Source organism: Besnoitia besnoiti, chromosome III (genome assembly GCF_002563875.1).
Source record: "Besnoitia besnoiti strain Bb-Ger1 chromosome III, whole genome shotgun sequence".
In the NCBI taxonomy this organism is placed as follows: Eukaryota; Apicomplexa; class Conoidasida; order Eucoccidiorida; family Sarcocystidae; genus Besnoitia; species Besnoitia besnoiti.
Window position 1 is genome coordinate 1457372 of NC_042358.1, and position 26087 is coordinate 1483458.

Below are 26087 nucleotides of genomic sequence, written 5' to 3' on the forward strand. Positions count from 1 at the left end.
AACTGACACGAAATAAAAGTCGTCAAGTTAAAGAGGGCTGTGCATGCCGTGACCCCGGGCGCGCGACCCACGCCGCACCCAGCTCGTGACGGCTGCCACGGCATCGATGAAAGAAAGGGTGCAAGCCATGCGAGTTTTTGGGGTATTGTATCCTGTTTGCAAGATGTTCGCCCACATATATCATAGGGTAATGGGACGGGTGGAAACAGTAAAGACCAAGGAAATCCATAGAGTCGCGCAGAGCTGGCCTCCCGGCGTATGTCTTTTCTCCTGTCTGGCCGTTTGACCCGTCAAGAGTGGGGGGCCAGAAGCGGGGGCACCCATACCAATCAGAAGCGTGTGTGGCTTAGATGAAACGACACAGCTCCTCAGCTGGGAGACTTGGCGAACGTAAAGAGTCTTCTTGGTTCTCATGCCTGGTACATCACCTCATTCATCCCGCGCTCCGGCTCTGAAGACAATTGACCCCCGCATTCCGGACCAGCCGTCCACTGCATATGCGTTTTCTAGCGCAGGCTTTTTTCGCAGTCTGTACTTGGCAGCATTGTCTGTGTTCGCACGCGTACTGAAAAGTCCCAGGCACTTCCGCGTCAGTGGTAGTACCTGGGGAACGGTTCTAATTCCTGCGAACACTGGAGGCATACTGTTCACGCTGATGACCAACATCGCCTCATCGACGCACGATGAACACATTAAACACAAGGCGTACCTATCGCTTGTCAAGGCAAGAGTCGCACCTAATGCTGAACACAACGTGCGCACTTTAGTTTGAAATTGCAGTGAAAAGCCTAGCGGATCACGTAGTGTGTCCTCTGAAATGGAGTAAGCACCCGGAATAGCTGACGGTGGTGGATGAGAGGGGGAGGCCGAGTGGCTGACGTCACGGTCTTGGAACAGCAGAGATGACTGAAGCACATGTGATTATAGAGAGCTCTGGAAAGACGGTGGATCCTGCAATGGTTGTAGACAAATGGTGCCCATTTTCTAGAGCAGGACCTTACACTTTGCGTCGGCACGCAGCTATACACTCAACTATACAGCAACATGAAGACGTATGAGACTGCATGTGGGAGCTGCTTAGGCAGTTCCCACATGAACAACAACAGGCATATCGACCACACCCATTGATAAGAGACCAGGCCTCATAGCTGTGCAAATTCGTCCCCCATTGAAAATCAGAGCATGTCCGTTGAAGGCATTCCGAATGCGTGTCCACTGACCGCCTTTATGCGTTCGAGCTTCCTGGCGCACGACTAATGATTTGCGAGTGTAGTTGCAATACTCCTGACGTGTGATTCGACTCATGAAGAGAGTCCAGATCCATCAGCAGCATCCCACTGTCGAGAAAAGGGGCTTCTAATGTTGCCGTACGTATTTCCACGCACGCCGGCTAGGAATATGAAGCAGCCCTGCGTGAGCATACCGAAATGGTGTGTGCTGGGTGATAGAAGCAATACGTTCGTCCAGTTGTAGAGCGCACGACCAGTCGCCTTACATTTGCTGCGGGTGAAAGAGAGTTCATGGCACCTCCGGTTGCTGCATACCACTCGGGGCTTGCATGCTCGATCTACTTGGTTGGCATTAGATGGTCGACGTCGCCGCTCCCCCCACGTCGCAACCGCTGAGGGAAGCCCGCGATTCTGCTATTTACTATCACTTTCTGCGCGCCAGGCGCTAGCTTTCCTCAAGGCGTCTTGCAAAAGGAGTAGTGCAGTCGCGCACACCAACTGCCCCAGGGAAAGTAAGCGAGCGAGGCACACTGTTCCTTCAGCTGCGAATGCAACCCTGCTGTGGGAGAGGGCTTCGAACTCGATGGCGAGGTGGACGACAAGTAATTGGTCTGCTAGCTTGAGCAAGGAGAGTGTCAACAAATTTCCTGTTGACGGGTTGGCACTGGAGCAGGGCTCTGAAAATGGCAGAAGGTGCGCATCATACTTTAGACTCGCCTTACGCGGCAGCTGAAAACCCAGTCGGGCTACCCTGTTCACCGCGGTAGCTGCCCGAAGTCGCTGAGTCCACTACGCAAGTCTTTTGCGCAGGACACTGCTATACTGTCCAGCCGTCTTCGGCTTCGTACGAAGCGAAAGTCTTCAGCAGTCGCGCAAGCATGCACTCTCCTGTGCGCACCATGCGCATGCGTTACTCAATGTAGTGTGGCCAAGGGTCCACTACCATATACGCCTTCCGACGTTCTACGTGGGGATAAGCTTTCTGAGGATGTCTTACTGTCAGCTGCGACCCCTCTGCTTAGTGCCTGCGACGCCAAGCATGCCACACAACGGGCTCGCAACGCAACTGCAATAATCATACATACCCGTATGAGAGCTGTAGAGCTAGCAAAACACTAAGCACCACGGTTCCTACGCGCACACAGCCAGCATCCAAATCCAATGGTAGTCTGTGGTCCGTGCAGTGATTGCTTCGTCCATGCCCTTACTGTGCCGCCCGACGGTCACTTCATCCGCCTTGACGAACGCTGATACACACGTAGTGACCCTGACTAACGAAATGACGACAGACAGGTCCCCAGTAACTTGTGCACTGCTATCAAACTGGCGACAAAAACACCATCCTCAAATCAGAGCACGAGTTCAATAGTCTTGAGTCTTGACGCTGTCAGCCGTAGCGGGACTCTCCATGCAGGCCGCATGCATACGCAGAACCGTACATGGAATAGAACGTCAGCCAGCAAGTTGATCGCCATTCTCCGATTGATGAACAGCCGCTGCTGCTGCATGAGGCGGTGCGGGGCAAGACAACACGGTTCGATTTCGATGAGAAAACTTTTGTGGCGCCGTCACTTGTTTAGTTTCAGTCCGCCACGGCCTCCTGTGGCCCCCGTGCCAATGCCTCGCTTGTGGCATGCAATCCACGCGGTTCGCATGCGCTGCACAACGGTTCCTCTGCCTTTGTCGGATTTTCGGTCAACAGCTTTTGATACATTCCTGCTATTCAGTGGGCACACGCTTTTCCTGGTGACTCGGTCGAGCCTTCATCGGAGACTGCCGGCCCAATCACCTCCCTCCGCTGGCTGAGCGCTTGAACGCGCGATCGGGTAGGGGCATGCAGTCCCACCAGCAAAGCCGTCTGCGATGTGTTGTTTCCTGGAATGGTAAGGCGGCGCGCTCGTTTTATGTTCAGCTCTCTGTTTCGTTCCGAGCTTACAAACTCAGGTAATCGCCTTTCCAGTTTCGTGCCTCCCGGAACCGGCCGCCGGGTTAGTCCTTTGACTGCGGCGATCCCAAACACATGGTGCCACGCGGTGGTTTTTGGCCCTTTTTCCGTTAAGCTGTCTTTTCTTCTCAACAATCTTGATCCCTGCAGATGCGGCAATGAAGCCAAACTCAGGCGGCGAGGGCAGAGGCGGCAGGAAGCCGCGCGACGGCCAGAAGGGGCCTGTGCGTCAGCGGCAAGACGCGAGTGAAGGCGGCAAGAAGCGAAAGAAGCGGGTCTGGGTGAACTTAAGAGACAAGAGCCAACGGTGGAAGAAGTTCAAAAAGATCCAGGATGTAAAGGCGTCTGCAGCTCTGTGGAGAATGCGGCGCAGGGAAGAGCCCGAAGTCTCTTCGGCCGAGCGCGACTCTGGAGCCAAGCGGGCGGCCGCATCGCATGCTGAGGAAGACCCAGATGCCTTCCTCCAGCGCCTCCTCGACCCGTTGCATGCGACTCGGAAAAAACCTGAGGCCGCCGTCGCCGACTGCGTCGCTGGAGAGAGTCGGAGGGAGCACAGGGTGAAGGGGGACGGAAAAAACGCCAAAAGGAAGCACGGGCCAGACTCGGAAACACCCGCCGAGCGTCTCAAATCCGCGCGTGCAGCTAAGGAGGACGACAGCGACGCCGGAGGACTAGAGGTAGAATCCGAAAGCGACGTCGGAGGGAGATGTCGCCGAAAGAGGCGAGGAGGACCAGGAAGGCAGACAGAGGAAGACAGGGAACGGGCGAAAAGACAGAAACTGATGGAGCCTGCCTCGGAGCCTTCTGGCGACGAGCAAGACGAGGACGACGACGAAGACGAGGAGGGTGTCGAAGAACGCGAAGGTGCGGAAGACGAAGAAAAGGAAGAAGGTGCACAGACTGAGCCCGCAGAGGATGTTGGGAAAAAGGAGACCGGTAAATCTCGCGCGAGGCAAAACAGCTCTGCAGCGCCTTCTGGCTCCGCAGTCTTCTATCCGTTCAAAAAAGCTATGGAAGAGGCTGCGCGGCGCAAGGCTGAGCACGAAGTGCGCAGAAGGAAACAGGAAGAGGAGCGCGCGAGAAGAGAGGAAGAAAGAAAAGTCGCGGAGGCGCGAAGAAGGAAAGAGCGGAAGAAGCTGCAAGCGAGAACAGAGAGGGGACAGCCCGTCATGGGGAATGTCATGCAGGTCCTTCTAGGAAAGATCAAAAGAAGAGAGGGGATTTCTTCGTAGTGCGTCTGCATCTGGCTGACAGTCTCTGATGCCTTCTCTCTGTTGGTGTTCCTCATGTTTTTTACTCTCTTTTTCCTGCGTTCCAAGCCTTCCCGCGTTCCTGTCCATCTTGTCCCTTCTCTGCATCCCTTTCTCGTACGCAGGTGTCACATCTGTGGTTTTTTATCTCGTCGGGCTTTTTACTTCTTGGACGCCTTTTCCACGCTCGTCCATGTGGTGTCTTACTTTCGTGTGGACTCGATGAATGTCTTGGCGGCAAGTGGCCAAGAATGAGCGCGGAAGAATTGAGGATACACGAGAGATCCGCTGGTGTGCTGAAGGAGCGAGTCGCATCTCGCCCCTCGCGGACGTGTTAACCTGTCTCCTTTCCTGTTTAATTGTTGAAACCGCCAGCCTCACTATCTCAGCCCGCGTATGTCGTGGGCGCTGCCGCGGTGAAGGCACAACTCTCTCGTCTGCTAACTCGCACATTCCTCGCCGCTCTGGACGGCATGCTTGCCGCACAACTCTGCGATGGTCTCGCAGACAACATCACATAAAAATATCTAAATATGTGAGTGTATATGCACATATAGGTGCATAGATGCGTATCTATATGTCATTATGTGAGATGGGAGCGAACGAAGGGCGGTGTCACTGAGGCGCGCGTCAGGTAGATGCAGGGACGTGTCTGTCGCTCCTCTGCGCGGCGCTGCGCGCTGGCGCTACAGGAGCTGTTGTTCGGTTGATCGCGTCTTCTCTACGTCGGCCGGTTCTGAGGTTGCCGGCGGAGAGCGCGAGGTCTGCGTTCACTTACATGCTTGCATGCAACACGACTTTTTTGCAGCCTCAGCTCCAGGCAGCGCGATGCCGTTGTTGAGCAGGTCGACAGCGCGCGCCAGAGCCTGCCGCGAGGGCAGCAGCCGTGGAGATCGCAAGTCGTGCCTCTCTCCCACCGCAGGGGACTTCCAGTCCTTCCAAATGCTGGAGCTGGCGAACAGGACGCGAGACGCCTGTCGTTTGTCGAACAAAATGCAGCTCCAGAGAGACGGCGTCTGATGATGCGCTCGTTTAGAAAAGACAAACGTGGACAAGCGGGAGGGCGAGTTTCACGTTACGGGGAAACAAACAAGCCTGAGAAGGGGCGACGAAAAGGAGGCCAAGCGCCCTCCGACTACATGTAGGACAAGCGAAGGCGACAGCAAGCAGATTCGCAGAGAAGAAAAGGCACGGAAAGAACAGAGGAACGCAGCAAGGAGAGATGAAGGAGGTGGCGCGCGAAGGGGAGGGGGGGCGGGCGCGCCACTGCCGGAACAGCCCCTGCTAGGAGCCTCGTTTGCTTCGTTTCGGAATACATCGTGCCCGCTGCAGCAGGCGCGAGCGAGAGAAAACACCCAACCACAGACCAGCGCTCCGCGCGGCAAGCAATCGCAAGAAGGAGAGGAGGAGGGGCGGTAGCGAGTTGCGAATACCACTGCATTCTGCCTCCACAGAAACCTGTCTCGTGGGTTTTAAAAAGCGACAAGAGGGCATGAAAAACAATTCGCCGACGGACGCGTGCACCAGGTGTCTATTCCAACGCACACAACGCCAGCAAGCCTACGGCATGATATCTATACATACAGATGAATATATATATATATATATATATATGCGAGCTCACATTCTCGCATGGCCCTGTCTCGCTTCTCGTCAACGGAATGCAAGATGCGCCTCTCCACCCGACTCTGGTGCACGCAGAACAACTTCACATACATACACCTATTTATACAAGTATATATATGTATATATATATATTTATATATGTGGGGCGGCCAGCATTCATTTTTCTCGGCCTGCATTTTATGCATTTCTGTCGCCTGCAAAGACACTGGTAGTTCTGAGGGCGCAAAGCGCGCGCCTTAAAAGGAGGCGGAGAGAGACAGAACTACCGCGAAAGTCTGGGACCGGCATAGGTGCGGGCTCCTATCACGCGACGAGCGGACTCAAAAAAAGAGACGGCGAGGGGCGTTTTGGCAATCGCATGCGGCGCCAAGACAAGCGGAGGAAGATGCCGTGGAGGTCATGAGATTTCTTCGCCCTCCCTGTCTCTCCGCGAGAAACAAAAGCCCGAGGACGCAGAGGAGAAGACCGCAATCGATAGATTTTTTCTTTGCTACCTTGTGGCTAACCCTTTTTCAAAAGGCGAGTAAGCGCCGCGCGGGCCTCCGGAGGGGGGAAGCAGCGCGACGAGCGTCGGTTGTCCCCGCTCAAAGTGTTCGAGAGCTTTCTCTCTCTCCGCCGAGCTCCGCTGCGCCTCTCACGGGCGACGGCGCGAAGTCTCTGAAGCCAGGGTGGTGCACCGGCGACGTCGCCAGCAAAGAGCGGCCTGAGGACAAAGTCCCCATGCTGACGGGCGAGGGGAAGGCCAAGGGCGAAACGAATCGCGGGTCGTGCGAACAGTGTCGCGAAGCGAAGGGCGAGGGCGGCGCCCTGGTGGCAGCGGCTGACGCGGAGGCCGACCCGCGAATCGAGGGGAAGACAGGAGGAAGGGGCGACGGAGAGACGGAGGGCGCGGAGAAAGGAGACACGAAGGGCGACGAGGCTCGGGCGGGCGAGCCGGCGAAGACTGGCAAGCTGGCGAGTCTGCCCTCGAAGATCTCGCGTGCGCTGGGGCCTGCCCAGGCGGAAGCGGGCGGTTCTTCGCGTGGGTCGCGGCGGTACGGAGCCGCCGGCGGGGCGAAGGAGGAGAAGTACCTTTTCAGTTGTTCCTGCAAGTCCCCTTCGAACGGTAGCAGCGGACTTGGCGCGCACGACGAGCTGCTGCTGGCCTCCTCGCGTCGTCGATCTCCGCAGGGCGCCCGCAGAAACCGCTGCTCCTTCGTCTCGCGCGGCAGCTCGTCGCGCGCCTCGCCGTTCCACAGTTCGCCGGTCCTACCAACAAGCTGGGACACACCCCGAGGCGTCAGCGAGAAGACAAAGTCGGGCGCGTCTCGACGCACGCAGCGGTGCAGCAAGTGTCTCTCCGCTTCGTTGGTAAGGCCCTCAAAGCGCTCGGGCTGAGACCCCCTGCGAGTCTCCACGCGCCGCCCGACGCCCCGCTCGCCCACTCCGCGCGCGCTCTCTGCGACGACCTGCGCCGGGAACGACGCCGCGGAGCTTGACGACCAAAAAGAAGACGCGACAGAAAAGGCAGGTGAGGCGAAAGGAGCCTCAGAGGAGCGCGAGCCGTCAGCCGCCAGTCCGCGCGGCGCCTCGGGGGCTGCTGCCGGGAGGCTGGGCGCCTCCAACGGGAATGGCAGAGAGGCGAACGAGGTCGCGGGCGACGAGGTGAACGAGGTCGCGGGCGACGAGGCGAACGAGGTCTCGGACGACGAGGAGGAGACCGAAGAGGAAGATGCGCGCGAGCGAGGCGAGGAACACTCGGAGCAAGAGCTCTCCCCCGAAGGCACGTACTGGACGAAAGCCGAGAAAGAAATCCTCCCTCTCGCCTCTATCTTGGTTGGACGCCTGGCGTCCGCGTCGCTGCCGCTGCCACCTGTGTCTTCAATCCTGCGCTCGGCCTCGGTCTCTGTCCTCTCCCCCTCGCTCGCTGTCCTCTCCCCCTCGCTCGCTGTCCTCTCTGAAGCATGAGGTCCTTTTGTATCACCTCCTGTGTGCGCTCCGCTGGACTCGTCCACGGCTCCCGCGTTGCCTTCGGTGGCGCCTCGCTGCATCGCCGCGTTTCCTCTCGCTTCAAGCGTCTCCGCAGGTGCCCCCAAGTCTCCCGTATCCGTCAGCGCCTCCCTTCGGCCTTCTTCGCCCTGCCCCAGTTCTCCGCGTTCCCTCGCCGTCGCATCACCCGTTTTCGCCGCTTTCTGGAGTCTGTTCTCGACCTTCTTCTCGCCGTCCTCCTGCAGGCGGCTCCTCACTCCGCCCGCCCCCAGTCCAGGCGTGACGAAGTGCTGAAGCGACGGCGCCCGGCGGTAGACCTGCGCAATCCACCTGTGAGGAGAGAAGAAGACAGAAGACAAAACTCGATCGGAGCGGCGCGAGCATGGAGAGACACCCGCGCCGCGGCGCCCAGAGGGGACAGAGCTACAGCTAGGCCGCCAGACGATCACAAAGGGCGACTAAGGAGCGCGTCGGTCGCGCAAAAAAGACGAAAGAAGCAGGCGCATGCACACGCGAACCGCGAGGCACCACACCGCAGGCGGCCCTGCCCTGCGCGAGAAAGAACAACTGAGAGCGAATCGCGAAGGGCGCGCAGGAGAGAGCACAGCAACACAACAGAGGCGCCTTGAGGGAATCTCGCGCATCAACTGGGCGCCGAAGAGCACTTTACACCGGGCGCGACGGCAGTATCTCTGAGAGGTTTGCGCGTGGAGTGAAAAAACCCAAGCGCCGACGACGCTTGAAGGCCGCATCACGCCCGCAACGACATGGCCAAGAAGACAGTGAGACACTCCAGGGAGCAACGGAAAGGCGTGTTCCGTACTTTTTGAAGTGCTTGCGAGACGCCATGCCCTCGAGGAGCCAGGGATGGAGCAGCAGAGAGTCGGCGGAGGCGCGCTTTCCCGGTTTGACTCGCAGGCAGCTGAAGAGGAAGTCTCGAAACTCGTAGCTCCTTCGCCGCCTGTGTTGCGTACCGCGAAGGTGCGTCTGAAGCAGCGAAAGGATGTGGCTGTCGCGCAGGTCGCAGGGTAAGCCGTCGGGGAAGGGGTGCTGCATCGTGGCGAGCTCAAAGAGGAGAATGCCAACGCTCCAAATGTCCGACGGAAACGAATATGTCCCCGTGTGCTGCTCATCTTCCTCCATGGCCGCAAACAGCTCTCGCTTCTTGCTCCGCTCGACCTTCTTTCTCTTCTTCTCCTTCCCGTCCTGCTTGCCGCGGACGCGCCGGTCGCGGGGGCTCGAGCGCAGCTCGCCTTTCGCCTCCTCGCCGCCCCCAAAGGGCAGCGCAGGGCTCGCCAGAGTCTCGTTGGCCGCCAGAGACGAAGCCACACGCGGAGTTTCGGCTCGCGTCTGGTCTCGTGCAGACGCCCCCCCTGCGTCGTCTGGGGCGGCCTGTCTCTTCTCTTCGGTTCCTCGTCGCCCGCTGTCCCCCCTGGCGGGGGCGGACGCGCCCGCGATCCACGCGCTGGGGCTCGCCCTCGGGTTGTCTCCGTTTTCGCTTCTCCCCTTCGCATGCGCGTCGCTCTGGCAGCTTCCTCGCGGCGCTGCTTCAGCCTGTTCAGAGTCTTCCGCGCGGGCCGCGGAGGCTAGGACTCCTCCCTCAGACGCACGCGGGGGCCGCTGCACAGGGAGGAGAGGCAGCGATTCGCCTCTGGCCGCCCCAGAGTCTCCTCGGAGCGGCGGCGAGGCCTTCACGTCCGCCGGAAGGGCCTGCAGAACGGGCGCGGAGGAAGAGGCAGAAGACGCAGAGGCAGTGGGGGCGGCCGGGGGAGAAAACGAGTACAGCGGGTAGGGCGTAGAGGACGGCTGAAGACTGTGGGAGCTCTGGCCTCTCGCGCGCCGGCGAGACGACGACGCATGCGCAGACCCGAAATGCTGGTGAAGGCGCTCGGGGCTCCTGCAGCAGGACACAGAAACAAGAAAGAGAGTCGCGCCGCACCGTGGAGGCCCAGATAGAGACGACAGAAATATCCGTCAATTTATCAATGATAGAGTATAGGAAGGGAAAGTGACGAGACAGGGTGCGCAGAGTGGAATCAAGAAGCTGCCATGAAGAGCGGAAAGCGCGAACGCGCGATAAGCCGCAGCGCAGGTGCGCAAGTGAAATTCAAACGCAGAGAAAAAAGAAAGAAAGCGGAAGAGAAGAGACTTCCCTAGAAGACAGAAAACTCTCAGAAAACAAAAAAAAGTCGAGAAGAAAACATGAGAGCGCGAAAAAACACAGCTGTGGGAGAAGACCCGAGCGGCCTCTGCGGCTCTTCGTCGTAGAGCAGCTTAGAGGCTGAAATGACGCAGAAGACAACAGATCGAGAACGAAGTCGGGTGCGGCCTTAATCTGGGGAAGGGAGAGAATACGATAGATGAAAGCGGGGAAATGATCTTACATGTAAAGCTCCGTCCCAACAAACGTCAGAGCTTCCTGCTTCTCCAGGTCCACGAAGCGCGAAATGCCGAAGTCGCCGACCTTAACAATGCCTGAAGACGAAAAACCGGAGGGAAGAGGTTGCAGCGCAAGTTACAGCGCGTCTGCCCGCGAAACAAAGGTAAAAGGAACGCGGAAGGGAGGGAGAAGAGAGGCGCGGGACAGTGGACTGAAAAAAACGAGGAAAAAGACTCCGGGAGCGGGAGCGCAACGCAAGGAGGAGATGCAGGCGATAAAAAGGAAGACGGAAGGTCGACTGAAGAGTCTACGCGGTCCGCACCGTGCAAGAAAGCCGGCAGGCGGCCCTTCACTAAATGGAGGGCAGAAGCAGAGGCGACGAACAGAAATTTAGAATGACTCACCTTCCTTGTTCACCAAGATATTCTGCGGTTTGATGTCCCGATGCAGGCACCGATGCTGATGAAGGAACGCGAGGCCTTCGAGGATCTGATCACGGAGTAAGCAGGGCGCGAAAAACGAATTCGCAAACGAAAAGAAGGAAAGCACCTGACTACGACAAACACTTGGGTGGAAGGTTGCAGAGCGATTACAAAGGGCAAGAAGAAAGAAGGAAAGAAGATGTCCACGACAGAGGAGAGGAGACGGCGGCATAGGCGTCTGTCTCTCCTCCTCTTCCTCAAGGATGAGGTGTGAGACGGAACCCTCTCCTCTGCACGTGCAAAGCAAACACTCCTTCAGTCCGTTTGTTCAACTCACCTGGAAGGCGATGAGCTTCAGAATCGACTCCGGAACACCCGCGGAGTTCTCCTGCGCCGCGCGTCTCTCTGAAAACAAGAGATCTGTCCGTCGCTGCTTCTTTCGCTTCCTCTTCTCCCACTCCTTCTGTCGGGCTTCGCACCACTCGCGCGTCATCCACCGCGGGACGCACGCGTCTGCTTCGCCTTCCCTCTTCGCGGAGCCTCGCGGCCCGTCGCCGAGACTCTCTTCCGCTCCTGAGCCGTGGCGGCTGCTTTCCGCCTGCATGCCCTCGGCAGCGCGAGGACGAGCGGACGCGGAGGAGGGCGAAGGATGACACGGCGGAATCAAGAGAGCCATGCGCTCGTTCGCCTTGTGTTGCGCTGGTGCAGCGGCCGCTTGAGCTCGCTCGCCTTCTGCCCGCCTGGCGCATTCGCCCATCTCTCCCTGCACGTCCTGAGAGCCGCCGCTTTCCCTCCTCCTTCCCTGCAGCTCTCGCCCTGCCGCGCCGCCTCCAGCGACCGCGCCTGTGTCTTTTCGTTCTTGGTTTCTCTCTGTCTGGTGCATCGCCACTCTCACCGGAGCCCCCGCCACGCCACCTGCATCTCTCTGCGACTTTGCATGAGCGATCACGCTCTTCGGGGAGTCCGTCTCGCAGCCTTCGTCGTCCCGCGGCTCCTCTGGGCACCTTCGGCTATCCTCTCTCTTCTTTTCCTGAGCGGCGCGGTCCTCGTCCTTCTTCCTTCGCGCGTCCGCGCGGAACCCCGGGGCGAATCCCGCAAGCGCCCGGCGGCTGGTCTTGCCCGCCACGAAGGACTCGCGGAGGCGCTTGAGAGTCTTCAGCAAGTCACTCAGGGTGCCGTAGTCCATGTACTCGAGCGCCACGTGGACGCAGCCCCCTCGCTTGCTTTTCCACCGGTACGCGCCGAGGAACGGGAGAAGAAAGCATGGAAGCGCGCCCGATAGCGGTGAGGCCCTGGGCGCCGCCGCGGGCGAAGCGGAGCAGACAGGCAGCGCCGGCGAGAGCGACGGCGAGCGCGCCAGCGCCTCCTGGGCGGCGGCGGGGGGCAGGGCCTCGGAGTCGCGAGACGCGGAGGGCGAACAGGACGAACGCCAAGGAAGAACGGGAGCGCCGGGAATCTGCGCAGAGTGCGGCGGCGGCGCGGCCGCCTCGCTCTGCGAGCAGGGCGCACCGGGCGGCCTGGGCTGGGTCCCAGGAGGAAGCGAAGCACACGTGAGGGCGGGGGACTGAGGCGTCGGCGTGGAGACGGCAGCCGGCGCGTCGTCCCGCAGCCAGGAGGCGTCGCAGGCGCCCCCTGGCAGCGGCGGCGCGGAGGCCAAAAGGGGCGGCGCGGCGAGCGCGAAGGGCTGGACCGCGGAGGCCCGCTCCGTCGAGGCACTCTGGCGACGGCGCGCCGCCGCGGAGGACGCGAGCGTCGCGGGCGAGGCCGCCGAGCCAACGCCAACAGGCGAAGGAAACGCAGAAGGCGCCGCGGGAGCGGCGGCGGGCGCGGCGAGCGCGCCGCTGTGGGGGCTCGAGGAGACTGCGAAGGGCGAGGAGGAGGCATACGGAATTGAGGAGGATGCGGAGAACGAAGAGACGCCGGGCGACAGCGCGCCCACCTGCGTGCTCTGAAGCGGAGTGGGCGGCAGCAGGTGTGGACTGGGCATCGTCGAGGGCGTCAGCGGCAGGAGCGAGGACGAGAAGGAAGACGAAGAGAGCAGAGGCTTCGAGGGGTGACTCGGCGACAGCGAGTCCGAAGAAGGGAGGAAACAGAGCGACGACAGGCGGACGGGCGGCGAGATCCCCCCCGGCGCAGGCGGCGGGTCGCCTCCGCCGCCGGAGTACAGAGACGAGGGAGACGGCGAGGCCGCCGGAAGCGACTCCGGCGCAGAGGGAGCAGAAACGGGCGACGAGGCGGAGGAAGGCGGGCGAAGGGCCTCTTGTCGGGCGGGCGAAGCCAGAGGCTTGTCCGCGGGGCTCTCCGAAGACGGAGGAGGCGGCGTGCAGGCGCCCCCGGGCGTCGAGAGGGCGAGGCGACCGGGGTCGGCGGCCGAAGACGAGGAAGCGAGAGCCAGCGGCACAGCGAGGGCAGGGGACTCCAGCGGCGCAGACCGCGAAGGCGCCGACGGAGGGCGGAAGGCGAGCGCCGCCACGTCGGAGCAATACGAGATCAGGCGGTGGGCCTGCGCGCAGAAAAAGAGAAGCGAGGCGACGTGAAAGGAGAGGAAAGCCGCACACGAGGGCGAGGGAAAAGCCAGAAACACAGGCTGCCGCGGGAGGCAAGAGAGAGAAGACACCGAAGAGGAAAGAGGGGAGGCGCATCGACGCAGGACCAAATGCGACTGCCAAGGCACTTTCTCCTTGTCTGCGTATGCGCACAGCGCTTGCGCCTACCTTCACTTCGCAGGCCAGCTGATATCTGTTTCGCTTCGTGACTTCGTCCAGGCCCCGGTAGAGATCGAAGCAGCCGACGTGAACCTCCTGAGCGAAACGCGAGAGAGAAACAAGGCAGAAAAACATATGGACAAGACGCGATGTAAGCGGGAACGAAGAGAGAAGAGCGGCCCTCTTGAGGCCCAGCGAGGACAGAGTCCGAATACGGGGCGTTAGACGGCTGTGGCAGCACAGCGCGTGTTTTCTCATACCTTGACGGCGACGCGCGTGTCTGAGACTTTGTGCGGCACGACGTACACGTGGGCGCTGCGCCCTCTGCCGATGTCGCGGCTCCGCGACCAATCGAGGTCCTCGTGCGTCAAGCGGCGAGGCGGCAGGCAAGTCGGCTCGCGTCTGGCGCCCTGGGTGTCTCCATCAGCTCCCTTCTCGCGTCCCTCCTCGCCCAGAGAAGCTTCGGCCCCCATGCTCGCCTCCGGGTGCTCGCGGTGGCTGCCAGTTCCGCTCGCGCGCGTCGAGGATTCCGACTCCTCTGGTTCCTCTCTGCACTCGCTGAACTTGCCTCGCGCCCCCAAGTCGAACTGCTGGCTGTCTCCGCCTCGCTCCAGGTCTAGCCTCTCTCCCTCGTATCTCCTCGAGGGCTCCTTCCGCGGGTCGGGCGCGCCTGCGAGGGGGTCTCCGCCCCTCCTCTCGCGGCTGTCTGCGTCGGAGGCGGCTCCGGCCATCCGCGTTCCTTCTGCGACCAACCCTTCGGCGCGGCCGCAGTCGCACGCGCCGTGCCCGCGCTTCCTTTCTGCGTCTGCTCGCCTGGGCTGTCCCCCTCCGTCCTCGGGCGTATCCGCCCCCTGGCGCGGACTGCTCTCTGTGCGGAGGCGAGTAGAAGCGGAGAGCGAGGCGCAGGGCGACCGCGCAAACGCCTCTGGGACGCTCACCGAGCGATGGCGAAGAGGCTGGAAGCGCGCAGCCTTTCGCTCCCCGTCGTCGCCTTCCTCTTTCCGCGCCCCGCGACCATGGCCTTCTTCAGGCTGTGGCGGAGTGGCTCTCAGCGCACCCCTGTCGCCTGAAGAAAAGGCGTCGAAGCGCGAGTGTGTGACGCGTGACTGGCGTTCCGGCGGGGGGTCGAGCCCCGCAAATGAAAGCAGAGAAGGAGAGGAAAAAGAGGACGAAGCAGGGCGAGGCGCGGGCTGCTTCTCGGGGCAGGCTTGGGACTCGCGCGGATGGCTGTGGGAGCCCTCTTCGTCGCGGACATCGGACTGGGGGTTGAGCTGAACGCCGTCCAGGGCGACGGCGGAAAGGCGATACGAGGCTTTTTTGAACGCTCGGTGAGACATAAAGAAGGAAGAAGGCGGAGCGAGCGAACTCGCCTCCCCGCCGAGGAAGAGCGACGGCCTCGCACCGTCGGGCGACGCCTCCGGCGGGGGGAGCTGCCGGAAGTCAGGCAGCCCACGCCACAGCGAGAAAGCGGAAGGCACGCGCAACTGGGACGCGCGTCTTGGGCAGGACTCGGCGGCCGAGAAGAACGAGGGGGGGGGCTGTGAAGGCTGAGGCGAGCGCCGGCAGCTGACGCCTGGAGGACAGGTGGCGTGGGTCGGCCGAGACGTAGAGTTTCCATACAATTTGGTAAAAGCCTCTGAGCATGCGGGGGGGGAGAGCTCCGGGACTGAGGGGCTCCGCGACGGCGAAGCAGCGCACGGGGCCTCCGCTCTCTCCTCCAACGAAGACCTCCTCCTCAGCGAGGAGGCGTCCCGCGAAGGAGGCGACGACCCTGTGCGTGGACATGGGAGCGCCGGCGCGACCGGAGCGCAGCGAGGCTTTGCAACGCCTCCACTCTGCTCCACGGCGGAGGACGACAGCGCCGCGGCGTCGAGTGCAGACCGCAGGTCCGAAGGGGGGGAACAGAGGCCCGCAAACGGACCGCGAGGCGAGACGCGGGCGCCTTGGCTCTGTGCGACCTGGAGATCGTTCGGCGTCCTAAATTCTGCTGCACCAGCGGCGCCGCCGCCGGATCTCGCGTGCGCGTCCTCTCCCTCGAAACCGCACGAAAACTCACGCAGCGAGCCCCCCGTAACGAAGCCCGAAGCGCGCGGAGGCGTATCAGTCCGCACGCGTGGTAGCGACCCATGACTCGAAGATGTGAGCGCTCTGCGAGACGCTTCCTCGAGAGCGAAACTCGATTCACGCTCCTGGCTGCCGCGGGATCCTGGCGACTGGCGCGGACGCGGCGTGCGCTGCGAACTGCTGGTTGCGACAGCGAGCGAAGCAGCTGCCGTCCTCGAAGCCTGAGGATGCGTAGAGGGAAGCACTCGCGCCTCCCTGGCCTGCGCAGCGCCGCTCCCAGGGCCTTGCGTGGAGCTGGCGCCTGAGGCAGGCTGAAGCAGAGGAGCCGGCGAGGGGAGAGGCGAGAAGCTGAGGCGCGCCGCAGCAGTCGGCGTGGGGGCGCCAGGCCACTGAATGTTGTGGGTGGACGCGCCGCTCCATCCGGATGTCTCTGCGCTGTCAACCCCGCTGGACTGAGAGGTCTGCAGAGGATGCGGAGACGGATTGCTGCCGCTAGACTGGGCGAGGTCGCCAGCCGAAAACCCGCGGACGCCTGTCGGCGACGAGAACGAGGACGTCGTCCCACATCGGAAATCCTCGCTGCTGTACGGGCTGCTGCTCGTCGTGCCCGGGTGCATCACGAGAGGGGGCGGCCGGCATCGGTTCATCGTTGTGAGACAAAGGCGAGTTTCATCAGTCCGTCGAGGGTGTCGGCTACGGCTGCGACGCTGATTGGAGATCGATGACGAGGCGGACAGACTGCATGCGCGATGCGCAAAGGGCCCCGTTTGCGTTGCTGCGCACAAGCGACAGTGCCTTTGACATGAAACGCAGTTGTGAGGGGCTCGAGAAGGTGCATGGATATCACATAAAATACCCGCGCTCATACCCTGTGGAAACTGCGGGAATCGAGTGCTCCAAGACACCAAATACAGGTCGTGGAGCTGAAGGTCAACTCATCGCGGTCGCAAGACGTGAAGGCGAACTTTTTGGCGACTGTTTCCGAGAGATAATCTGCCGAGCAAAAGTGAACGTCAAACTTGACCACGTATGCTTTGCACCAGACCGTCACGAGTGAACAGGTGTTCTATCCTAACGTGGGACGTTCGAAGACGACAAGGATAAGATATAAACGTAGATACGCATTGAAAATTATGCAGACAAACAGCGACAACAGCGAGAGAAAGGGTAATTGCCGTTGGCGGCCAAAAAAGGGTGTGACCATGCGCGAAATCGCACCATCGAAGTACAGAGGAGCCTCTCTACAGTCTCTGCTACAAGCAAAGCAGTTCCCTACAACAGGATGCACGCAACCATTACTGTAAGCGTCAGCCAGGAAGAGTAGATTTATACCACTTGCTGTGAAGCAAAGGAAGAGAAAGGGGCCTGTCGTCATATGTCAGCAATCCTCACAGTTGTTGACGGCGGGCATGAACACGCACACGTGGCTTCCACCAGCAACACTAGGTTTCGGAACTTGTCTCAGCAACCAGGACTTGACAGTTAGGATAGCAAAGAGGCATTATTACGGGGCTGCCTGCTGTTACGAAAAGAATGAAGCCAGACGGGAGGCCGTGCAACCAGCCAGAAGCAACATTCCAGGACAAAACATGCTTCAGGCTGCAGGAAAGACCAACGAAAAAGCAGTTGCTGCACAGGATGTCAGTTCCATGCAGTCATGAGTTAAGGCGCAAATTGAACGAGACTCAGCGCCCTTGATGCAATTCGCATGGTTGTTACTAATGCCATAAGAAGCAGTGTTTCTTGTCTTGGATGTTGAGCGCATGTGTGTGCCGAGCACATGCGCACGCCCCTCCCACCCCCCATGGGAATGAGTCTCTGCCGTGACCAAGGGTGGGTGAGCTGGCAGACCACACACCTGTGGTAAACTCGGCAAAGTTTTGCCAGCCTGGCTTCTCAGACCGACCAACTTCGCAATGTGTTTGTCATCCTGGCTTCACAGACTGGCCGACTCCGAAATAATAAAACTGTTCCCTAACCGCGTATCACGTTCATGTTGTTGCTTCTGACGAAAGAGATGCTTGATTGTCTTACATCTTGGGTAGCCGCCAGTCCAGCGGCTGCCTGCATCCAGACATGCGAGCGAATATGAGTCAGTTGTCAGCGGAGCGCGAGCGGCCTCCAGCCTTGAAAGCCCCTTTCTTAACGGTCTCGGTGGACCCACCAGTTCTTTGGGAAAAAGTAGCCATATTGTCATGGGAATGGAATCTTGTGCTGTAGTCACACGACGAAGGATAGACCTGCTTCCAGTGCTCAGGTTTCCAGAGCTGGCCCGAACACGCCATGCCTCAAAATGGAAAAGTGCAGTCCTCAACGGTACTTTTTGAGATACGGCGTACAGCAGAATGCTTGCAGTCTTTAATTGCGCCAATTTGCGGTTCTATGGTGTAGTGGTTAGCACTGCGGACTCTGAATCCGCCGACCTGGGTTCAAATCCCAGTAGGACCTTATTTCATTTGACTGGCATCTTATTAGGCTATTTCGCGAGGCAGGATGTTCTTGATTACATTACTGTTTTCTTGTTGGCGTCTACATTCTCAGGTGTCTCCGGCGGCGGGTGAAGCTTCAACAGGGGAGCACCCAGGGCATCCCCAAGTGCGGCTGCATTGAGCGGAGCCTCACCGCTCTCATGGCTCGCGCACCAACACTTCATACACACAGAGAACGCAAGTATCCGGATTGTTTTTTGCTCGAAAACGCGATATATCCCTTTCATTGCTTGGGGCATTGTGCGCTGACTCCACAGAGCACCGAGACAGCCGCAGTAGCGGTACAGCGCATGAAGCTACTGAGAAACAATCGTCCTGTTACCAATCGAGCGGGATGGAGCTTATGCGGGCGCCGCCGGCCGCTGACGTCAAGTTTATAGCAGCTACAGTTCGACTCTCATTTGGAATGGAGCTCTATCACGCGGACTCGAGAGGTAGAATCAACGCGTCTCCCCCGCGCTGTTAATACTCGCTTCCCGGCACAACAACCAAAGCGGTTATTTGTTTCGCAGTTCGCTCAGAAAGAGGGAAGACGGGAAACTGACTGAATTGTGTGTCCTTTTTTGTCTGGGAGCGATGGCTCTGGGAAGCGTGACTGACGCGTCCGCGCGTGGGAAATTATGTGCAGGATCTTCACTCATGAAGTGTTTTCTGAGATAGACTTGCGTGCGGACTGCAGCCATTCGTCATTCACAAGAGGTCATGACATCGAACTGAGGAGGAAACATCCGAAACAGACCGCGGGCTCCAAGTATTCGCATGCGGCATCCATATACACAGGCGGCTTCTAGCTTCTCGATTGGTGGTATTGTTCGGCGTTTTCATCTCAATCAGAGTTCAAAGTATACAGATACCTGGACTTCCGACAGGTCGCAAGCGGATGAAAGAGCATTTCTTCAAGTGATTCACCAGAAAGGTTGAACTCTTGACCAACACGGGTATTGTGTTCCTACGCCATCGCGCCGTTACACCTCCGCCGCACCCCTGTCACCTGCTCGTACTGTCACAAACGCATCTCACGTTGACCGTCACTTCGATATTCGTGCATTGGCGTGAGCGCCAGGCTGCACGTTTCGAGCAGACTGGCAAGCAAACATCAGAGGGATCCGCGCTATGACGGAGCGGAGTATCAAGACATCCATTCGCCTGATATGTCTTTGTAGGTAAGTGCCCACTGGGGAGGTCAGCCTGACCGGTTGTCGAGCCAGCCGTCGGAGATCACTCTCTTCCGTTTGTACCTTTTTGAAGAACTTCCTGGTGCCGACGAAGATTCTCGTGTAAGTCTGCATAGTAACGCTGGGCGTACTCGTTGCTGACGAGCAAAATCGGGTAGCCGTCTCTGTCCTCAACCATGGCCCGATCCAGTGAAAAGCCCGCTGCTTTCAACTTGTTCCGGATGGCCGTCGCTGTCGCCTCTACCTGTTCGCCTGATACAGTTTCGCCTTGTGAAGAAGGCGCCGTCGTACTGCAGTCTCCTCCGGTGCTAGTGCGGCACGCTTCTGTGGTTGCTTCGTCATCGTCCTCATCATCACCGTCGTCGTCCTCGTCGTTTTTTCTCTTGTTCCTCTGTTTTCGCATACGAGCGTTGGCTTGAAGTGTCGCTACTGCACTCGAGACGTCGTCGACACCCACTGCCAGATAGCCGAAGCACGGATGAATGCGGATCTGCAGGACACAGTCGGACATCTCGGCGCACGTTTTCCCAGTGCTACGAGACGCTGCTTGCAGAAAAACGGAGCTGAAACCTCTAGAAACCTAGGTGCGAACAATGACTATTGCCCCTAGGTCCAATATATGCACTCTGCAGTAGCTGCGTGAAAGGCTTCAGCAAACACGTCGCTCCTGCGCCGCGCGTGTGGCCCTGTGGACGGGGAAGCAGTGCGCTTTTTCACCCGCCATTGCTGGGGCCTCCAGGCAACTTGTGTCGAGGGCGGCCTGCTGTTTGCTGTGAAGTGTTTCCTTGTGGGCTGAGTACCCACTACCGCCAACAGAGATACCGTGTGGTGAGGTGAGCCATCACGTCGTCTGAGCGCAACGCCTTACCAGATCCTCGTCGAAAGCATAAATGAGTTCGAGTTGGGGAACCTTTCGTTCGGCGACTTCCGTAGCATAAACCTTTCTTGCAGCTTTTGCAGGTTCCGTGGAACTCTCGCTTTCCCACTCGGCTGGGAGGGACATACTATCACCTCCTTGCGCGAACTTCTCCATGGACGCGAATTCTTCAATCCCCGCGTCCGCCGCCTGATCGGCCGCTGGGCTCTCCGCCGCTCGCTGAATCGCTGCGTCGAGGGCCATGGGGCATCCGAAAGTTTTGCTTACCCCCGCAAATCGAGACCAAGGGTAGAGCCGTTCGAAAAGGTGGCTTTTGTACCTGACAGCCTGAACGACGCAACGCACGCCGTACACGAATCGCGCCTCGCCGCATGAGAGTTCGATACACTGTGGCTCGGAAAACAGACTACGTTACTTCCCTACTACGTTACTTCCCTACCCAGCTGCTGTCCCATTCTCTGAAGCCATGACGCGCTTCTTGCTTCGAGAAAACCGAGACTACCCCGGCTTCGTTCTCTTGATGTCTCCGAAGCACCATCCACGGGCTCTTACCTTCATCTTCAATTGCTTGCAGTAGAACTGATCTGCAAATAATATGCGTGACGTGTAGGCTCGCACCTGCGGCGCCACAGAGACCCCGTCGACACAATTCACACATGTCTAGTTCCGCAGAAAAAAGTCGGTGGAAAGGCGATGAGGGGGGCCTGTGGTTCCACTTCCAACGCACTTCCCAGTGTGTGTCAATGTCCCAATCATCCGCACCCGCGCAAGAGACACAGGTAGCACATTAAATTCTGCATGGCGTTTTTATTTTGCATGATAAAACACATAGAGCCACTGCCCAAGCAATGCACTGCGGAGAGAGCGGGTCACTGAGAAGTGGGTAGAAAGTATGCTACGAAGGTAAAATCTTAGTGCAACAAGCACAGCGTGTGAACCACTACTTGCCTTTTGAAGAAAAGGGCCTCTGGAAGGCGGAAGCTGAACAAATGGTTGGCGAGGCCGTGTGGCTTCCTGTGCCTGCATGGCCTCCAGGGCGTCCTGCAGAATCTCCAGTTGCTCCTGCGGAGTCTTGGGAGCGCCCACGGACTTGATATTCAGTGCTTTCCGCAGTGCTTCCTCCTCCCCTTCAAGGGAATTGTCTTCTCCCTTAGCGGTTCCGCTGTTTGTCCCCCTGTCGCTGTCCTCTTGGGTGCCTGCCTCCGCCCCACGTTGCCGTTCGGATGCGTCCTCTGTTGCAGCGGCGGCGTCAGTGTCTGCTGCGCCGGTGCCTACTCTCCCTAGATCCTCGTCGCCCTTCCTGGGGACTCGGTAAGTCCCTGCTGGGTGTGACCTCTCCTGTTTCGCGATCCGCTCACTCAGCAAGTGAATTTGGCGCTTAACCTCTTGAATTCTCACATCTCTCTCTTGGTCATGCATGTATGCCTCCCAAGACTGGAGATGCTGGTGCTCGCGCATCACGGCGGCAGGATCAAGACCGACCGAGCTGTCTTCGCGAGCCTCAACCAGTTCAATGCCATTTCCTTCCGGATCGAGCAGATAGGCGCATCGCAGCCAAATGTCCTTCCGCGCCTGCACAGCAAAACACAACACATAATTCGTTTGCCGCATCCAGATCGTTTGCCTCCTCATCGATGTCTCGAAACGCTGGCGCGGACAGAGCCTATTCTCTGCCCACTACTGAATGGTAAGGCAATTACTCAGTCGAGAGAACTGCGGGAAAACGATGCCTAGCCCCTTCAGCTTGAGGGCTGAATCTCTACGGAGGGGATCGTCACAGCTTTTGCTTCCTCTGGAATGAAAGCAGCGCGATGCCTTACCGTCGTCTCGAGGTTACACACAGTAACTACTAAATTTTCACTTTCTCTATGAGAAATATAATTAGTTCTGATGAATCTAGAGGAACTGGTGTTGTGCAGCAGAGCGGCAACCCTCTTGGCAGGTTTGTTTATCCTGGCAACAAGGCCTAGCGTCGACTCCGGTTTGTCCCGTGCTCAACACATGCAGGCATCGGTATCAAAAAGTACTTTGCTGAAGCCTTTCATTGTCCTATCTTACGTGCTCGTCCGGAATCATTGAGGGCACGAGTTTCCGCTGGGCTGGAAGCTGGAATAGGCGGCCGCCGCGTGCCTCGACAGTTTCGTGTGTGATGTCATCGAGGGAGGGGAGGCACACGGTGACGCCCAGAAAACCGTGAAATCCTCGATCGTGGCGATTCCGGCGACGCTCGAACTCTCTGGCGCGATTGATTGTGGGAAGGTCCTTCGATAGCCCCATCATGTGCTGCTTGAGGATATGGAGGAATTTATTCGCTTCTGTCTCATCTTCCGACTGGACTTGGGAGTCGAGACGCTCCAAAAGATCTGCCACGAGCGGCACGTGGACGAGCTCGATCTTCAAAGTGTCGAGGTCGCAAGACGCGGACGAGGCGTCTGTATCACCGAGGGACAGCGGAAAAGCAAAACGAAGCGAAACAAGACTAGCGTGTTTCTATGAAACGCGAAATCTCTATCGAGTTTATACTAGCGGAGGAGGCACATGACCGCCAGACCATGTGATGGTCCCTCCTGCCTTCACAAAAAGGAACAGGCACCAGCAGGCCCCAGCAGCCCGTGAAAAATGGAAATACATGCCGTCAGCTCTGTCCCGTCGCCCACGGTGGAGGGGGATCCTCTAGGCAGAAAGAAGCCGGTCGCGGTTTACAGCCAATCTAATTCGAGGCCAACACGAAAAATACACAGCGAAACACCACGGCTGCGGCAGCAGTCCCTACACAGCGGCGACACTATGCGTTGCCGCTCTTCAGCGCTCCGGTGTTTGCCACAAACCAAACTTTGCTGCAAGGAGTGTGTGTCTGCTCACCGGACTCGGAAGGTGGATAGCCCAGCAACACAACGGTGACAGGGCCTGCGTTTTCAGCAGCTTCCGCGGCTCTTCGTAACGCAGCCGTGGTGGTCGCGCCTTTCCCGCCCTCCTGCTTCCCGATCGAAACGTGCGGAGGATGAAGTGACGTCTCCCTTCGGTGCTGCGCAATGAGATCCTCCACTGTCTCTCGCTGGACATCCTCATCCCGTATGTCGAGTGTAGCTGCGTTTGGATCTACAATTTTCGATTCCTTGGACAGGCAGGCATCTGAGAACTTTGCAGTGTTGCCGGTCAGAGAGCTCTCGCCTGAATCCGCCTGCGCCTCTCCGCCAGTCCCTTCGCTGTCATCAGGGCGCGGCGGAGACTGACGAAGCGAGGACTTGGCTGAAGCTGCGTCCGTCGCCGCAGCGCCAGCGTCATCGCTGTGTCCTGCCTCCCGATCGGCCGGTTTGTGACGCCCCACCGTTTGTTCCTGAGTTACGGGGCTCGTGCTCGCGGCCGCCGAGTCTTTCTGAGCTGCAGGCGTGAAGCCATAGCCCAGTACATGCATGCCCAGGACTTCAGTGTAGAACCTCAGCATTTTTTCCAGGTTTCGCACTCGGAGGCGGAAGTGGAGGAGACGGCGGCCTTCGGCCTGGCTTGAAACTTCCCCCGCAGGAGATACGGGGGGCGAACCGACACTTTCCACGCGTTCCTCTTCAGTCATTGATGGATTTTCCTCAGTTCCGGAGAGTTCGACGCCGCTGAGGCAAGGTTCACTGGCGTCGGGCTCTGTGTCTAGCGACTCAACGGGTTCGGATATCTCGGTACCCGCTTCCGCCGCGTCGCCGACTCTCTCCGAATCCGAGTGCGGCGGCGCTAGAAAACTCGAAAGCACTAAGCTCTCTCGCGGTCGCTCAGCAGCACGCCGGCGGCCTTGCGTCGAAAAAAACGTTCGTCTGCTGTTGGTCAGTGCGGACAGCGTTCGCCCCGCTGCCCGCGGGCTGCCATGGCACCTGCACATCCCAGACCTAGCCAGTGTGACGGTGCACGTGCCGCGAGTCACAATCGGCAAGAAACAAACTTGTCGCAGCCGGTCTCCGCCATCGCTGCGGAGTCGATCTAGTCCACCTAGAGGCAACGGATCTTTCCCGCACGCTGTCGTGCCCCCATTTACTCGGGACAGGGAGGCCAAAGAGAGATTCGCCCCCGGCTGATTCGAAAAGAGAGAAGGGCGCGTGCTCGCCTGGCTGCACCATGGTGGCGTATTGGCGCGCACCGGGCTGTGCCGCGGCGACGCGTCTGTCGCGGAATGCCGAGCCTCGCGGGAACCGTTACTCGGTGCCCAAGCGGCGTCAGTGATGACTGTCGGAAGAAGTCTAGAAGCATCAGCGTTGGAGAAGCCAAGACGCGAGACGAAGAAGCAGAGGAAGTGGAAGTGGGCGCAAAACACACCTGGCAGCCGAAGACGAGCGGACAACCGGCTGGACTGACGCGAAGTCGTCCTCGCGGTTGACGTCTCGTCTTTCATCTTCTGCGAGAAATTCGAATGCGTGTCACTACAGAACGTCACAGGCAGCTTGGTTTTTTCAGATTGGTGCATCCAATTTGTGGGCGGACTCGCACTGCGCAAATTGGAGCCTAGTAAAGGAACCGAGAATGCGTCACATTTCATGTTTGACGGTCTCAGCTTCCCCCATGCAGTCCGCGTAATACAGTCTCAGGCGGCATGAGGAAAGCCATAGCTGGTGCTCGACTCGGCTGAAGAGCAGATGTCTAGGTACAAGAAGGCGGAAAACAACTTCGTCGCGGCTGGGGACCGCCGCGCCGTCATTTTGACGCGCCTGCTAACAGACTTCCCTCAGAAAGGGTCTCGTCCGCAGAACATGGAAGGAACGTTTCTACGCATTACACTGAGAGTCGCTTACGTTTACCGGAGCTGTCAAATGGCCAATGCAGCCCTTAAAGATCCTGCGCGAAGTGCTGCTGACGATGCACCGCATGCGCAGCGTCCGACGTGAATGGGTGCCGAATGCGGCCACGCAAACGCAGAACTTGTCCGTTTGTAAAGCAGCTCGATCAAGGATTTCGAGAAAAGGAAAATGCCGTAGGCACAAATGGAAAGGGTAGTTCGTGCTCACATCTGTCAGACGGCAAATTACAGAGCTCATGGGTCGATCGGAGACGGCAGGCACGTGGAGAGGTGCGAGAGCTTGATTGAAAAAGTGGCAACCTCGTATCACGGCAAACGTAAAAGGACAAAGTGTGCGGCCTCATCTAACCCGTACACGAAGGAGCAGGCTCGGAGGGGCAGCCGGTTTGGATCGACTGACAGGCGAGTGGCGAGAAACCTGCAACGGTTCACAAGACACAGGGTTTCAACTGTTTCCCGGCGTCTCCTGACCGCAAGCGAGTTGGGGGGCATGCATTTCGCTGTGTTCTGCCCTTACAAATGTCTCTGGCCAAAATCGCAGAAATAATCCTTGCTTATGTATCAACAGTGTGATGCATGACTATTTTGGAGGGATTTTGCGCAATCAGAAACGGGTAATGCTGCCCCGCGAGGTCTCGCCAGCCGCCCGTCTCGTCGTCCACTTCTGGTTCAGCGGACTTCCGCGTGCATGACTTCGTCGTGGCTTTTCGCAAGACTTGGCGTATCTCCATGTTACCCACGCAACGAACGAAAAGTCCGGCAGTCAGAAAACCGTGAAGTCCACTTCCGTTTGAGCGTGAACGGCACTCTAGTTTCCGTCTGCATCCTTCTTGCGTGCCGTGGAAATGCGAAATTGCCCCCGTTGAGCGAGGCTCTCGCTTCTAGTGGCGGGAGCGGTCAATCGAGCGTTGCAACTCCTTGTTTTGCATAATATCGGGCCAGCTCTTGCAAGCCTCCGTCGCGCATGTACTGCAGGCCTCTTGAAAAGCCGACGCTTATCCTTAAGTTTTTGCTCGGGCAAGCTCGGAGTCTATACGGGTTCGCCTGAGCACACTGAGGGCGTTGGAACGGGAAGACGGAATCGTTACCAAGCTTGTCCGGTCAGGGCTGTCAAGACTGACTACCCTGTCTTCGCTTCTTCCGTACACTAACGGTGCGTCGTCCCGCCAACTCTTCAACG

The 26087-nt window shown here is 58.9% G+C and overlaps 3 protein-coding genes and 1 non-coding gene across 4 annotated transcripts; 2 read left to right on the forward strand and 2 right to left on the reverse strand.

Annotated features, from left to right (window-relative positions):
* Positions 1-3332: 3332 nt before the first annotated feature.
* On the forward strand, positions 3333-4406 carry BESB_045170 (uncharacterized protein; the record flags this gene model as incomplete). Its single annotated transcript, XM_029362968.1, has 1 exon — positions 3333-4406. The coding sequence occupies one exon, from the start codon at positions 3333-3335 to the stop codon at positions 4404-4406; it is 1074 nt and encodes a 357-aa protein (XP_029220334.1).
* Positions 4407-6634: 2228 nt separating this feature from the next.
* BESB_045180 (uncharacterized protein) lies at positions 6635-16236 on the reverse strand (the record flags this gene model as incomplete). Its single annotated transcript, XM_029362969.1, has 7 exons — positions 6635-8348; positions 8842-9915; positions 10403-10493; positions 10803-10887; positions 11158-13323; positions 13535-13621; positions 13786-16236. 7 exons carry the CDS (start codon positions 16234-16236, stop codon positions 6635-6637), a joined length of 7668 nt encoding a protein of 2555 aa, XP_029220335.1.
* A 1729-nt stretch (positions 16237-17965) lies between these two features.
* Positions 17966-18037, forward strand: BESB_050730. The gene has a single exon. It is a non-coding gene; the product is annotated as a tRNA-Gln (tRNA).
* Positions 18038-19296: 1259 nt separating this feature from the next.
* BESB_045190 (glyoxalase family protein) lies at positions 19297-24505 on the reverse strand (the record flags this gene model as incomplete). Its single annotated transcript, XM_029362970.1, has 6 exons — positions 19297-19743; positions 20122-20457; positions 20683-20748; positions 21079-21702; positions 22189-22562; positions 22993-24505. The coding sequence occupies 6 exons, from the start codon at positions 24503-24505 to the stop codon at positions 19297-19299; spliced, it is 3360 nt and encodes a 1119-aa protein (XP_029220336.1).
* Between the last annotated feature and the right edge of the window lie 1582 nt (positions 24506-26087).